The sequence below is a fragment of the Chamaea fasciata genome, unplaced genomic scaffold (assembly GCF_029207755.1).
Source record: "Chamaea fasciata isolate MVZ Bird 193981 ecotype frontalis unplaced genomic scaffold, bChaFas1.0.hap1 SCAF_8, whole genome shotgun sequence".
Lineage (NCBI taxonomy): Eukaryota > Metazoa > Chordata > Aves > Passeriformes > Sylviidae > Chamaea > Chamaea fasciata.
The window spans coordinates 19950222-19965674 of record NW_027094093.1 but is presented as its reverse complement, the minus strand read 5'-3'; the positions used below and the strand labels follow the sequence as shown (position 1 = coordinate 19965674).

General features: G+C 40.2%; 2 protein-coding genes across 2 annotated transcripts in view; one reads left to right on the top strand and one right to left on the bottom strand.

Moving 5' to 3' along the window:
- Positions 1-12732, bottom strand: part of ABCB11 (ATP binding cassette subfamily B member 11) — a 55240-nt gene extending 42508 nt beyond the window's left edge. Inside the window, exons 1-2 of the mRNA XM_066190008.1 lie at positions 12563-12732; positions 17-47 (exon numbers count right to left, since the gene is read on the bottom strand). The gene's annotated coding sequence lies outside the window, so the exon portion shown is untranslated. The remainder of the gene's footprint in view (positions 1-16; positions 48-12562) is intronic.
- Positions 5129-13872, top strand: DHRS9 (dehydrogenase/reductase 9). The gene is made up of 5 exons (XM_066190006.1): positions 5129-5176; positions 9217-9547; positions 11121-11379; positions 12623-12786; positions 13622-13872. Exons 1-5 carry the CDS (start codon positions 5129-5131, stop codon positions 13870-13872), a joined length of 1053 nt encoding a protein of 350 aa, XP_066046103.1.
- The last annotated feature ends 1581 nt before the right edge of the window (positions 13873-15453 follow it).

Below are 15453 nucleotides of genomic sequence, written 5' to 3'. Positions count from 1 at the left end.
GAAGAAATCCAAATACCTTTCAGCTCAGGAAGTGTCATCAGTTAACTCTGAAACAATAAACAGGACAAATTTGTTACTCACCCTTGGCTGTGAAAAATCATAGGATCATAAACAAATTGCAACTTTGTTCAATTAGTCAGTGAAGCACTCAAGCATTTTCCAGCATATTTTCATTATTTTAGCCCATTTGTCAGAACTGAGTCTTTCAATTGGGCATTGGCTATTTGCACCTGGGTCAATAACCATGCGGTCACAATGTTTTCAGTTCATTGACATCTAATGGAGTCTTTAAATTTGACTAATGCAATCTCACAACCAAGTCAAGGCACTTGCAAAACAATTATACATGAGGAAACCAGACAGTTCTCTGGAAAACAACTCAGAGTTGAATGCACAGGAAGAATTATTACAGTGGTTTTTCATTAGCAACTTCATTTGCCAGACAATAACTGTGTCTGCTCTTGTCCCCACTGTACACAGCAACGTCAGCTGAATAACATGATAATTGGTTCAGAGATTAACCCAAATTCAGATTAAAAACTTGCTCAAAAGCTTTGTTTTCTAACTTTTCCCAATTTTTCCTTTGAAATGAAGATTTCACAGACTGGAAGTTCCTGAGTAGTAGTGAATTCTCATTGGATATAAGCCCTCCGCAGATTTTTCTGGGTAGCATTACTTCAATATTCACAGTAATGTGAACTCACAGTTTATTTGATTTGACATTTGACAAGCATGTGTTTGTTACCTTTCATGAAAGAGGATCTCACTAGAGGGATGTTTTATACATCCAGTTAGTGGTAGATAAATATTTGGGAATGTGCTCAAAAAGTCAGAGTTATCAATACATCATTGATACATTGATACAGCATTCTGTTCTGATATCATCTGTCAGAAGAGAAATTCAATTCCTGGAATGTTCGTTGGGACTGTTTGCACTCACATGCTTATCTAGGTTTTGCACCTCCCATGCTGTGTTACCCAGCTAGGGAACAAATTAAATAAATTCCACTTAACAGGTGTGGTTTTGTTTTAGAATTTGAATACATGTAATAGATTACTTCCAAGTTATCACTCATTCTATCAAAAGCAAAAATTACATATGCACTCTACTGAACAAATCTAAATGTAAGTGTTTTGGAATACTGCTTGCAAAACATCTGAAAACCGGAACAATCCCATATGTTTGACCCAACAAGTTGGGAAAGACAAGACACTGAAATTTCTCACAGCCACCCATCCAGAAAAAATACATACCATACATGAGTTTTTGCACGATAATAACTTCTGCCTAAGCTTTCTTCTCTGAAGTGTTTTCTCTTAATTATCACAATCGTTAGAAATATCTAGAGAACACAGCAAACTAATTCTGGGAACTACCCTGGTGCCTTCTTGTAGCACAGACAAGGAGCAATTTGTGTGTCTAAAAACATACAGTGCCATTTTAGATACTAGTACACTTACACAGGACTGACAGACACCAGATGGGGCCAGAAGAAACCCAACCACCAGCCACAGGTCTTCCCTAAAGAAGGGATTTCCTAAGATACGTAAATTGGCTCTATATACTTCCATTTAGGCAACCAGCCAGACTTTCAAACAAGTCAGATAACTAATGATCAACTGCATTGAGAACTAGGATCTGAAATACACTGTCAGCTACTGTACATGCACATTCTCCCTCTGGGAAGCAGGTAAGATAGCTCACCCCTCTTTCATTTAGGGATAACAAGCTGAAAGTTCACAACCATGAATAAACCTTGCAGTATTTGGGGGCTGAGTGCCAGATAAAGACAGAAATAGAAGTGTTAGTAGGGAAAAAAAAACCAACAGTATAAACAATAATAATGTCTAAAGCAATTAAATCATTGGGCTGCCTTCAGGAAAAATATGGAAGCTTTTGGAGTAAATGTTTATTGTGTTCAGCCCAGACTGTTCCAAGCAGCATTATGTAATCCAGCAAAGATTACAAAAGAGAAAGAGGTTATTTGGAGCAAGCTTCTCCCTCATATTAAAGTGCAATATAGAAAGGAGTATTTTCAAAAAGGTGAGGCAATTTCCTGACATTTTTGTCAAAAGAAGCAATAAATTTCTCACTGGGAAAGACTTGCAAAGTAGCATTATACCTCCTCATCATTCCGACTTTTTGGAAATTCTGTCATATGAGCAGCTAATCTTAAATGCTTCTGCACCACAATAAGACTATCCACACATATTTGGTCTAGAAAGATTTATTCAACTCTCAGTTAAAGATTAATTATTCATGTTGGCATGTAGTTTTGAGCGAACTCCCAAACAGAAAAACTTTTCTCTGCTCATGTATTAATAATAATGTGCTTAATGTGGTTTTTCTGTCATTATTATTTGTTTATTTATTTAGAAATCAAATAGCAATCAAGCCCCTTTCTTCTGCTAGCCCCAGTGATGAAGCAGTCATTCAGGACCTGTCTAGCAGACAGCTGCCAAGCCTGTTGGAGCAGAGGCTTTTTCTCTTTTGATCCTTGGACTTTCTTGTTTCACACAGAGGCTTTCTAGAAGCCAAAAGCTTTTTATCTTTTCTCCACCAAGATCATCCAGTCAAAAGGATTGATTAAGGAAACAAAGAAACTGTGATGTGAAATGACACCACCTACTCTGATCTTTATCTTTAGAAATTAAAGTTCGCTTGGTTGAATTTAGTCCCTGTCAGACCACAAGTACACCATCAAGCTGCTGTGAGACACTATCACTGCAAATGTTAACATTTGTAAGAAAATATGAACAGGATTTGAGACAGGGCACACGAGCTGTAAACACACTATTCAAATTATAAATGCAGGAAAAAATATCAGTTGCCTAATGTATTACTTCTCACTGTATGGAGGACCAGATTCTGCTGACGTTTACTCTCCTGGGACCAGATGCTTCATTTTCTCACATGCCAGCGAAAGAAGCCAGTGGCTTCTGGAAAGAAGCGGACCATGATGTGTTGTTCTATGAGTAGCAAAACGTGACCTGTTCACAAGGCTGTATGAGGCAGGTAAAAACATATTTACACATATGCTTTTAAGGACTAGAAGGGACATCTGATGGGGGTGACCCATAACGTCTACAAGATCAGAACGTCCTGGGGGATTGCATCCACAGAACCTGGATTTGGTTTGCTTCTTAGAGTCAGCACAATGTGTGCTTCAACACCTTTGCCTGTCCAGCAGGAATGACTCTAGCTTCTTGCTTTTTCCTGGAGAACAAAAGGGGTTTTCGTTCCCTGATGTTACGGTTCAAGTACAGCAATTTTTCCTGTCTAAGACTTACGGATTTCATTACAAAATAGACCTAAGGAATCAATAGGAAATCAGACGGCCAAGGTCTGCTTTCTCCAGAGGAAAGCCTGTCTCATGCCAAGCTAGCACAAAACTATGTATAGAGCTCAGATTCTGCTTATGTGATTCCTTTTCCAGTAAGGTCCCCCACATGCTGCATTCTGAGAGCATCGGAGGATACTCTGTGAAGAAGGGAACTTATTGGGAAAATTCCCCATTTTAATGTTTTCTGAAATGCTAAGCAGGTTCTATTCAGCTTTCTGAAATTACTTTCTGCAGTTCAAAAGCAGTTTGGTGAGGAAAAAATAACAGCAGTAGAGAAAGAGACACTCCTTTTATGTTTTTCTCTCCTACACTTCCATGGCAAAGGATTGCTACCCACAATGGCAGGACCCCATACTTGGCACTGATTGAGCAGTTCTTCCCTGCTACGGGCTTTGCATGCTGGTGGAGTGCTGTTCTGTGGTCATTCCAACCACACTATAGAGCCTATCACTAGAATCAGGTCAGACAGGGCTGTGCAGGCACTTCTGCCAGGCTTGTCCTGGAGAGGAAATTTTTGCCAGCCACGTGTTGACCCCCACGTCTCCAGCAAGATGCCTGCATGTCCTGACTGCCCCAAGAGTGCTGAAAGTACAGTGACAACCAATACTGCAGCTTGTGGCACTCAAGAGTGGGAAAAGAAGCGAGAATTTCCAGGCCCAAGCCAAAGGGAGCAGAGAGAGAAAGTAGGGGGGGAAGAGCTGCCCATCATGCAGAGAACGAGCTAATAGCTCTTCAGCTCTTGTCAGGGACCAGCCAGACCACATGTCACCAGCCAGTGTGGGACAGGCTGCCATTGCCATCATCCACTCAACTGTATGGGCAAGATCATTTCCAGTACCATCCTACCACTTTACTTGGTTTCCTCAGTTTTAATTTCTTACTCATTCAGTTAGTTTCAAATCAAGTTTCACAAAAAGGCTTATTCTTTCATTTTGCTGTTGAGAAAGGTCTTTGCCCAAGCCTCCTCGCTGACTGCAGCACCCGGCACCACACACAGCACTGTGAGTGAAGACATACGTGAAAGGAAAAGAAATTCTGCTGCCATGTTTATGCAGTAGTACTCAGAGCTGGATCAGAAGTGCCCACCAGAGTCTGGGGCAAAGGTTATGCAAAAAAAGCCACTCAGAAACCATTTGTTAGCATCTGTGCCCATTCAAACTCTAGGGATCCTGTTTGTACAGTTTGTAGTATTTGAGTGCTTATTTGAGAAACGTCGAAATTGGTTTGCTCCTAGTACCAAAAATCTGCCCCTAGACTAGTAAAAATAATTTAATCCCTTACCGTTGTCATACATAAAGAGGTATCTTAAAAGACTAAGTCACATCAACAATAACTCGTTGACATGCAAGAGAAAAGGGGGAGGTCTGTAGCAAGCTCTATTAAATCAACAGAAGGACTCCTGCTGATTTCGAGACAAGATCAGTCCTTTCAGCTCAGTAGATTAGTTCTCCTTAATGAGCCTTGACAGTCTCCCAGGCTCTTTAAATCCCTATATATAGCCAGCAATGCTTATACAACAAGGGTAGGTGAGACAGGCATAGAGCATAGCCAGAACATTAATACCAAGTACATCCTGAAATAGACAGATCACAGTACAAGTCATTAGCAAAAGCAGAAAGAGGGGCTCTGCTGATGTGCATCAATCAGGAAAGTACCACCAGACACAGGATTTATGAGAGTTTTCTCTTTTTTCAAACCAACATGCATGTCTTGGCACTCAAGTTTATGAGGAAACTGGGCTGTTTCTATGTTCTGACACTGGAAATAACTGGTGAAGGCAACTCATGAGCACCTGGAGGTATAGACTGAGCTTGCGGATGTCTCCCCAGAATGTGAGTAGAACTTGTGTCTATTGTTATAGTGAGCAGTACCTATTATATGCATTTGCAGGATATCTAAGAGAGTTAAGCATTTGTTTTCTAGTGCACAGACAAGAGAACATGCAGTCCCTTCCTTTCTAGAGTAAAATTAACAATTGTTGCTTATTTTAGCACCTACGTGGTCTGAATAAAATGCTAACTCAGAAATGCTCTTCCCAACATGTGGAATCTTTTCCTACTTCAATTTTCAAACACTGGGTTGGTGACCTAAGATTTTAAATGGTTTTGTTTTCCTGGGGCTTTTATGATGCTGTGGTAAAAATATGAAGTACAAGCCATACAAAGAAGATACATTCATGCTGAAAACTCACTGTACCAGACTACATTCATCTCTCTACAAAATGCTGTGTAGGAGAGGTTGGAAATATATTTCTTTTCAGGTGACATATTAATAAAGATCTTAAACTACCTGTTGACCACCAAACCAAATTATCACATTGACATATTCACACAGCATACAAAAAAGCACCCCTTTTCCATGAAACAGAAGTGCAGAGCTCTGCATGTACGGGAATAGCTCACCTAAGAGTCAGAGGTCTGATGTTTTGTGCCTGCCTATCTGTTCAATTAATCGACTGAAAACTAGAGGTTTGTAGCTATGGAAGGGTGACTCTGGAGAGCTGTTGGATGATCTTTCAGTGCACCGCCTGATACATCTAAACCTTCCACTGAGTGCTACGTGCATGCTTATGCTGAAGAACACAGTGCCCAAGTTTCCCATTGGCAGTTCTTCCTTGGGATGCCTGGCAGGTCACTCTGCCCGTTTCAGAGCACTGACTTCTGGAGTTTTGCACTGCCTGCAGAGTGGGGGTGAAGAAATCCACAGCACACACAGACCCCAGACTTCACGCCTGAAATTCTTTGGCATAAGCAAACTTGCTGTGGGAGTAAAACAGCCTTCTTCAATATGGGGTCTATGTGATTCAGATTCCTTTGGTGCAGAGAAGCAGAGGGATGCTGTACTTTGCGGTTACCTAGAGATCTTAGAAGGCCCTCAACGCAGTCATGCTGCTTTTCTCTAAAATCAATTGCTTTTATAATGGCACATGTGAAGGCACAAGAAGACAAGGTCTATCACACAAGTTCTCGATTTGCCAAGAAAATATCAAAGATTGATGGAAAATAGAATTTGCCTTTAGCTATTTACTGGCTACATTATTAATCCGAATGCAATATTTATGAAGATACATCAATGCTCTTGAAATATCATGCTGACATTTTCTCTGGAAATGCACTCTTTTCCACTTCATGCAGCTATTTCAAAATCAATATGATCTTGGAGGCCAGGTGGCTTTTTTTTTTTTTTTTGGCTTTTGTAGAACTTCGCAATTATCAAAGAAGAGATATTTTAGATAACATTGTACATTCACAGAACTAGAGGATTTTCTTGAAAGAAAACTTTAGCTGAGACTGTTTCTCTTGGTCCTGACCCCAGGCTTCTTCCAGCAGGAATGACATAATCTAGCAGAATACATAGTGGCAGAAGGCTCCAGCAGAGCAAAACCTCCCATGATGCTCAGGTCATGTGTTACTGGAGAAGGACATGGCAAGAGCTAGGCAGCCAGGAATTATAGATTTAGTAACACTGGCCCAGGGCTGACAGGGAAAAGAGCAGTGGATAATCCACAGTGCTGCCTTCTCAGCTGTCTCCCCTGCAGCCTTTTTTTATTGAGCTTCTGGACCAATTATTGCTAGATAAACACAGTGACTAACACTAACCAGAGCAATCCCAGGAATCTTCCTTACAGAAGCCAGGTTGGTATCCTGGCCAAACACTCCAGGACTTATCTACAGAGAGCCCAGTTTCAAATTTAACTCACTTTCCAGTAGGGCAAGCTCACTGCCCACTGGTTCCTCCCTACAGCACAGCCAAGAAAGGAAGATGTGACTTACAGGTCCTGTTTTCAATTAGGTTGTTTGCCCAAAACTCTAATTATTTTGTTTAATTTTCTATTGGAAAAAGAGAAATTTGAGTCCTAAAGCTATGTATATATATCACTGCACTAGCTTGCCAAATACCTTACTGTGATTTAGTGCCAGGGTGTTACCAGAGCCTGCTGACAGCAACTCCTCTCTCTTTTTGTGTCGGGCCCTGCTACAAATTCTAAATGGGCAGTTAAAGGAAATGTCATTGCCTGGCGCATCATTGCCACTGGACTGGGGGAATCTATGGTCAGCTGCTGCAACATTCTGTTTTCAGACTTTATTTTACATCACAAAAGCCTTCATTAGTCTGAGTGCTTTCACATAGTTGTAGTGGCACTTCATCAGAGCACTCTTTGAGTTCTCTCAGAAAATCAATGTCACCAACACAGTGAAAAATTACAAAGATGATTTCAAAGTGCACACATTCAGGAACACTGTAATCCTTGTCAAATTTAACAGGGACATTCACAGCAAGAAGGGCAAGTGTCTAAGCAAAGTACCTGAGCTAGAAGGCTGATTACATCCACCTCAAAACAACAGTGAGATGAGCCACTAAAATAAGCACGGAAACATCCCAAAATTTCAATGAAATCTCTCCTGTAAACTGCAGTGGAAGGAGAAGAAACCTCTTACCTGTAAATATTTGTTTAATCAGAGACCATTAGTCTCTGAGTCATCTGAGTCAATAGCTCAGAAGTTCCTATTGATGGCTACTGAGGCACTCAATTATAAGATCATTAAGTGGTAATGAATGCTGCCACCTGTTATACTTTATTAGCTTTGTTACTGATTTATTTATTTCATGAGAGTTCAACCTTCATTCACCATCAGATTCTGAATTTCTTCCATACCTACTTGGTGAGGTGGCAGCAAAATTTAGGATCAGAATAAATGCAAATCAGTCCATGAACTCAGTTGGAACAAGAACAGACAGGCTCTAGCAAACAGGCCCAATACATTGAGCTTCCTTTAATATTCATGTCTTGAGATAGAAATAATGCTACACAGAAATCAGCCTTTAAAACGTCACATTTTAAATGTGAGATGCCTGCACATCTACAGATATGTAGGCACCTAGAGCCTAGGGGACTCTAGGTAAAGCCCTAGAGGTTTAGAACCTGCAAAAAAGTTTCTTTTAACAGGATGTCTGGAATATGCCTATTGGATGTCCATAAATACTGGCTTTAATGAATTAATTTGGTTTACTTCTTGTAAAAACCAAAATCCAAATAGAAAACTAGTATTCAATTGTCAAGAATTTAGATGCAAGAACTATATTCTACATTTCTCAAAACATTTTGTAATACACAAACAATATCCTCCCCAACAGAGTTAGGAAACCTTGAGTTTCCTTAGTGCCTTTTTTATTTTTATGTTTTTGAGGGCAACATCTCTATGCATTTTCACATTTCTTTATACAAACACACCTCCTATATAGTATGTTCTGCTGTGCTGTGAATCACTGTTAAACAGGCAAAAAGTGACAGAAGACTCAGGCACTGCCCCAAAGTCTATCTTGTCTAAGGGGCAGAGAGCAAATCACTCACTGTCACAAAACATAAGTTGCATAACAAATTAGTCATCAGATCCACCACTGCACCTTACACTTCTCTTGGGTTGTTCTCGGGGTCACTCTGCTTCCGTGTTACAGATTAGAAAAGCAGGCTGGGTAGCATCAAAGACAATCATCCTTTTCCCCAGGGGAATTTCTCTCTCTGGTATCAGCATAAGTAATGACCAATGTCCACAAAAGAAGAACTTTCAGAACTGATAAGGTCATTCCTTCCAGTCTGAAATGTCTTTAAAGGACAGAGGTGACTAGAAAGTCTGGTCAGCAAAGGTTGAAAACAGTGAAAAGAAGGTTTTGTCAAGGTGCACATTATTCATGGATCCCAATCACATTGTGCCAAAGCTCCTGTTCCTGCTCTCCCCTAACATACAGTGGTCTGGAAGGGCTGTAACCACAAACAAAGCCCCTTACAGGAGTTGCGTCTCGGGAAGTTGCAGGGTTGGCTGAGCATGTTTGCTTCATTGCACTTCTACATCATTAACTTATTTGCTTGTAGCTCTCACTTTCAGACTCACTGCACATAGCCATTTTGGCTTCCATACTTTCTCTTATTATTTACTGGATCATCAGAGACAAATACAGAGTGAGAAATCTGAATGGAAAGCATGTCTTCATAACAGGCTGTGACACTGGACTTGGAAACTCACTGGCTAAATGGCTTGACAAAAAGGGATTTTGTGTCATTGCTGCATGTGCCACAGAAAAAGGAAGCCAAGAGCTACAGTCACGCTCTTCACTCTCACTGAAGACAGTGAATCTGAACTTAGCAGACACCAACAGCATTGCCAAGGCCGTGGTGTTTGTGACTGAACAGACAGCTGGCAAGGGTAAGTCACAAGGCAACTTCTCAGAAAGATGATTCAATAGAACCAAATCTAATCTAGCTAAAAGTTCTGCTGCATCTCTACTCACTGCAGAGGCATTTTTAATCTTACTGATGAAACACATTCACTCCTCGGTTCTGTCATTTCTCAGTTCAAAGATATTCTCTCCAGCCTCCAGCAATGCTGCCCATTGCTTTCACCAGCAGGATGCCTAAAAATCTACTCACTTGGTCTGTTAAAATCAGATCGTTCCCAGGTGTGTTTTTTAAACTCTTCCTGGTGTAGTTGAAGAATGTCAGTGGAAGGAAGGTACTAACTGGTACCAGAAAATTTTCTTGACAAACTCATCCCACTCAATTAAAAATTGTTAATTCAGGGCCTCTGCAGCCCTTATGTAGGAAACAGAAGAGTGTGTTTTTGCATGCCTTGCTAAGTCTGACATTTGCATTGCACTCAACAATTGCACTGATGGTAACAGTTAAACACTTGCAATTTCAGCCAGTTGTCTTTGAGTTGTTACATAGGCAGCTCTCACTAGCCCTATCCTACACCTCTGAGCACTCCTGTAAAAGAGGACGGGCTTACCCTCGGATACCTCTGAGACTTCAGTGATGGGTTTGGCAAAGGGTGCTGAAAAGATCTGCATGGTAAATATATTCAATGTGGCAATACACATTTATCAGCACTGATAGCTCAGACTAAAGGCTACCAAAGGGCACTACAGCACTGTAACTACCAGTTGTAACACACAGTAATACCAACTATTCAATAGGCTTTTTAATAAATTAAATACCTAAACCAGGAAAACACGTATCTTCTACCACAGGACTTTCTCCTCATAGCTTGTAAAAGGCTTTTGGCCTCATCATGAGTATTCCAGACCATTCTTGAATGCAGAGATTGGGAGCAAATTTAACAAATTTATTAGCACTTACCCCATCCAGCAGGCTCTTGCTCCCAACTTGTAGAAAGCCACACGTTCTCAGCCAGGATAGTCACTGGTAATGCTTTCACCTCAGTGTGTGAGACTCTTTATGGAGGCTGAGTGCTGGACTTTCAGCCTCTCCCCTCAGGCACAGGCTGTCCTCAGCAAACTCTTGGAAACGTCACTATTTATCTAAAGATCCTCAAGTAATTTATAAAGGTAGTAAAGGAGTATTATAAATACCCAGGGCTAAGCTAGTATCTTTAGAAACACTGACTAATTTTACACATCTGGTTCAGACCTTTAGACCCCAAACCAGAAAAATCAGTCTCTTCACTTCTATGCAGACTATTTGATTTTCACGAGAATACAAACGTGTATTAGGAGTCTACATACTTGAGCGGATCTGGATAATAAAGCCCAGCATGGTGGCCCACATCTCCAAACAAAATAGTTTTCCTTTAACACTTTACCCAAGCTCTTCAGCAAATTTTAACAGGTGTACAAAGCAGATTATCCAAGCAAACCCCAGATAACTGTATTCATCTCACTGAAGACTTTGCAGACTATGTGCTTAGTTCGCAATGTACACGATACTCCAGGTTAAGATAATGCCATATACTGAAATAAATGGTTTTGCATTCCTCCTAGGGCTTTTTGGCTTGGTGAGCAATGCTGAAGGAACAGCACCTGTAGCACCCACTGACTGGCTGAGGATTGAAGACTTCCATTCAGTCTTGGATGTTAGCCTGCTAGGATTGATCGAAATCACACTCAAGCTCCTGCCACTTCTGAAAAAAGCTGAGGGAAGAGTTGTCAATCTAATTAATGCCAAAGGCCTCATGGCTTATGTAGGGAGCGGCTACAGTCTGTCCAAATGGGGCATGGAAGCTTTCTCTGACACCTTACGGTGAGTAGCCAGGAACACATGCATGAATCCAAGAACAGATTCTAGACATGCTGAGGAAGGGTGACTGTATGTTTGCCCATTTTCGTTCCTCTCTGTAAATCTTGTCTAAAGAGGAAAAGGAAAATAAGAGGACTGGTCATGTTTTTAAGATTTCCATCTCCAGTACTATGGACAGACCCGGCAAGGAACTGCACTTTGAAAATTTTCATATCCTAGACAAGTTGTTAGTGTGCAAATTCCAGACATGTGAATCCAGTGCATACCTGAAAGTAAGTCAACAATATAGCCTGGTCAGACATCCAGTTTCTTGGGCAAGTTACTGAATATTTTGTCTGTATATTTTGTTCCAGTTCTCCACAACAATCTGAGCTGGGCAATTCCAGACAGCAACCACACTACCAAAGGTATTTTTAACTTCAGAAAATTAAGCTGAGCACCCTTTGCTGAAACCAGTTGTACTGGACTGGTACTGGACTGGACTGGAAAGCTAAGGCCCAGCCCATAAGTCAAGTCTTCATGAGTCAGAATGACTAGGACAGCTGGCTTCAAACTATTATGAGTACTTACTTAAAGAAAGCATGTACCCCAAAGAAATAGAAACTAATGGCTAATGTACATGTGGTCCATTCCTTTACACACTGTAGAACATGGCTGCCTGGGTCTCGTGAGCTGCCCAGCAAGACAAAGCTGCCATTTTCACCCCAAAGCTGTTGCACTGCAACTTGAAATTACATAGGGGAACCACACTACGAGGAAACCCACTAGCCTTTATTGCATTAGCATTTAATCATTTAACCATAGCCATTTAACCATAAGATAGAGAATAAAGTTCTAATCCAATTGAAATTTTTTTAAACTTCTACTTTTTCTCAGACACTTTAACCATCTGCTGTTGCTGGGAACTAAAATGATCCAACAGTATATAAAATTGTCAAAAGTTTTAGTATGATAATACATGACTGAGATGCACCTGGCTGTTACATCCTTTGCATGAGTCCAACATAAACCACACAGAGACTTGTGAATCTACTTGATGCTGCATTTTCTTTCCTCAGTTGTCTGCTCTGCTTTTACATGACAAGTACACTGCTATGAAGCTAATTTGAACATTTTGAAATAATTCTGATACATGAAGATAAGAAATCAAAGTCTCAAATATTCATGTGACAGACTTTCAACTTACTCATGATTCATAGTTGCACCATTATTGGGTGGTCAGGGAGATTTTTTTTTTTTTCTCTAGGATAGAAATGCAGCATTTTGGAGTGAAAGTGAGCATTGTTGAGCACGGCTTTTTTAAGGCAGAAGAAGTTAATTCAGATATCATTGAGAAATACCTCTTCAAACTTTGGAACAGACTGACTCCTGAGATCAGGGACTCCTATGGAGAAAAATATTTAGTTGAATGTAAGTAGAAAAAGGATTGTATGAAAGCTCAGGGGGGATATTATCAACATATATAAATACCTGAATTGAGGCTGTAAAGACAACAGCCAAGTGCTTGTTTTGTGTTGTCCAGGGATAGGACCCAAGGCAACGGGCACACACAAACACGGGATGTTCCTGCTGAACATTTCAGTGCAATGGTGACTGAGGACTAGCACAGGTTGCCCAGGGCAGTTGTGGAGTCCCCACCTTTGGAGATATTCAAAGCCATCTGGACATGTCCTGGGCAGCCTGGTCTAGGTGAACCAGCCTAAGTAGTGGGGCTTGGTGCCAGAGGTCCCTTTCAACCTCAACCTATCTGTGATTGTGTGAACATTTACTAGACATCATTAATGCTTATTGAGGATCCATCACTGACTGTTCTTTACTTTGTGTATGTTAGATGAGGCCTGAGATATTAGTTCACACATGAGACTGGTGAGATATGAGGTCATGCTACCTTTCTTAGTCCCTCAATAGTTACAGGTAGGATGCCCAGTGGGAACGAGCTGCTATGACCACATGCTAAATTTATAGCTTAGTGATATCTGAAAAGTTAGGGCAATGTGACACAGCACATACTGTATGGAACATCTGACTCACAGTATGGGCCAGGGAGGCTTTTGCTTACTGGACTTCCAGGAATTTTGCAGCCATTATTGTCTCTGCTTTGCTGTAGCTATACTGCTCTCACCACTCGAGGCAGTAGTTTAAAACAAGCTGACCTCTAGCCAAACCTTTGGATATAAAGAACACTCTCAGAGACATGTTGCATATAAATGCTTTCAGGATTTTTTGTTGTTGTTGTTGTTTACAGATATAAAAGCCCAAAGATCATCAATGAAAAGACTGTGTGACTATGATATTTCTAATGTCATAAAATGCATGGAACATGCCCTGATAGCAAAGTACCCCAGGACACGGTATGGAGCTGGATGGGATGCAAAGTTCTTCTGGCTGTTTCTCTCCTACGCCCCAAGCTGTTTGTCTGATATGGTGTTGCGCATTACATTTCCAGTTCCAGCAGAGAGCAGGAGACCAGGTCATGGAGTTCTAATTAATGTCTAGTATTAAAACAGTACCAGCTGTGCAAAATAAATATTTGTCCTATCAAACCTAGATGTCCTCTTCATTCCCAGTTACTAGATTGTTATAGTTCTTTTCAAAAGACACTTTCTCCATCCTTCACCCCACCTTACCTGAAATTCTGAGTTCGCTGGCAGGCTTGTAAATCCAGCATGTTTTTGAAGGCTGTTGCTCAGAAATTATACCTCTATAGGATCTGCATTCATAAAATTTTCAGCTACAAAGCTAGTTAATACTATTCACACAGGACATGAAGTCAAATAATAACAATGTCCAGCTATTGCAGCATATTCCAGAAATCACAGTTATAGTGTCTGACCACTTGATTACTCAATTCTGAAAAAAAAAAACCACAAGCAATTTTACAGATGTGCAATTCTAGGGAAAAATCAAAACTCCACTTTTCTATGCAAAGAGAGTATCAAAATGCATATTTTAACTTTCTTCCTAATATTAGTATAGTTTATGGGGAAAAATACAAAACCAATGTGAATTCATATTTCTTTCATGCTCAGTGTGTTTTCAAATTAAAAGGATTATTACTTCACTTAGCAGATGAAATAGGCCATTAGTGTAGGCTATAGCAAATTCTTTCAGTTGTACAGCGCGTGTTCAAAATGGCAAAACATTAATTGAGGTGACTGTGCCTTTTGTACACTATTTCTATCTCTTAAGCTGTTGGCCAGAGGCTCACAAATTGGTGCTCCTAGAGATATTAAAATTGAAGGGGTAAAGGTTTTATTTGCTAAAGTGCTGTGCTGGTGATTAATCATTAATGAGCAATTCAATTAAGCTTAAAAAAAATACCATGCGCAGGTCAGAACTCCAAACATAAGAAGAGAAGTTTCATCACTGTGTGTGAGAGCGCATGTCTGTGTGTTTGCAATGTGCAAAAAAAGGACAGTATGTAAAAAGTGTGTAACCTTTAAGTATTTCATTGAAGTTCTATTCTCTAGCAAATGGCTTCAAGAATAAATTTATTTTATTTCATTTTACAATAAATACCTGCAGAGAGAGAAATCTTTTTATCTGGCCTGGCAGCTCTAAAGAGAATGTATATGAAAAAAATTAATGGTATAATTTATCAGCCCGATAGTTACAGATTACAGACAGTTCTTGAAATCTCTAAAAATCAGCTGTCTTTTAAACAGAAAGAGTCGAAAAATTAAGAATTCAGGTATTCTTGACAGACAGGGACTGTTCTGATAAGAGAAAAAGAATACAAGTGAAAAATGAAGTTATGAGTATAATCTAAAACTTCTGTTGTACAAAGTATCAAAATCTCAATTTTACACAATCAGAAGCGTACACTGATGAAGGGTACATAATCAGAAGGGTACTCAGTAGCTATGCTACTGGGAGGAGGAGGTCCAGTCAAAGCTTAGGAATCCTTCACCATCAGATATGTTAACCAACCAAACCTACATACCACGTAACTAAAGAGTAACCCAGGGGTTGTTTTCTTCCATATCTGAAAAGTTAAAATTATTACAGGGGGAAAAAATGTATTTCTGGTATATGGCTGACACATTAGCAGTTTTCACCAACACTGCTTCCAAATCT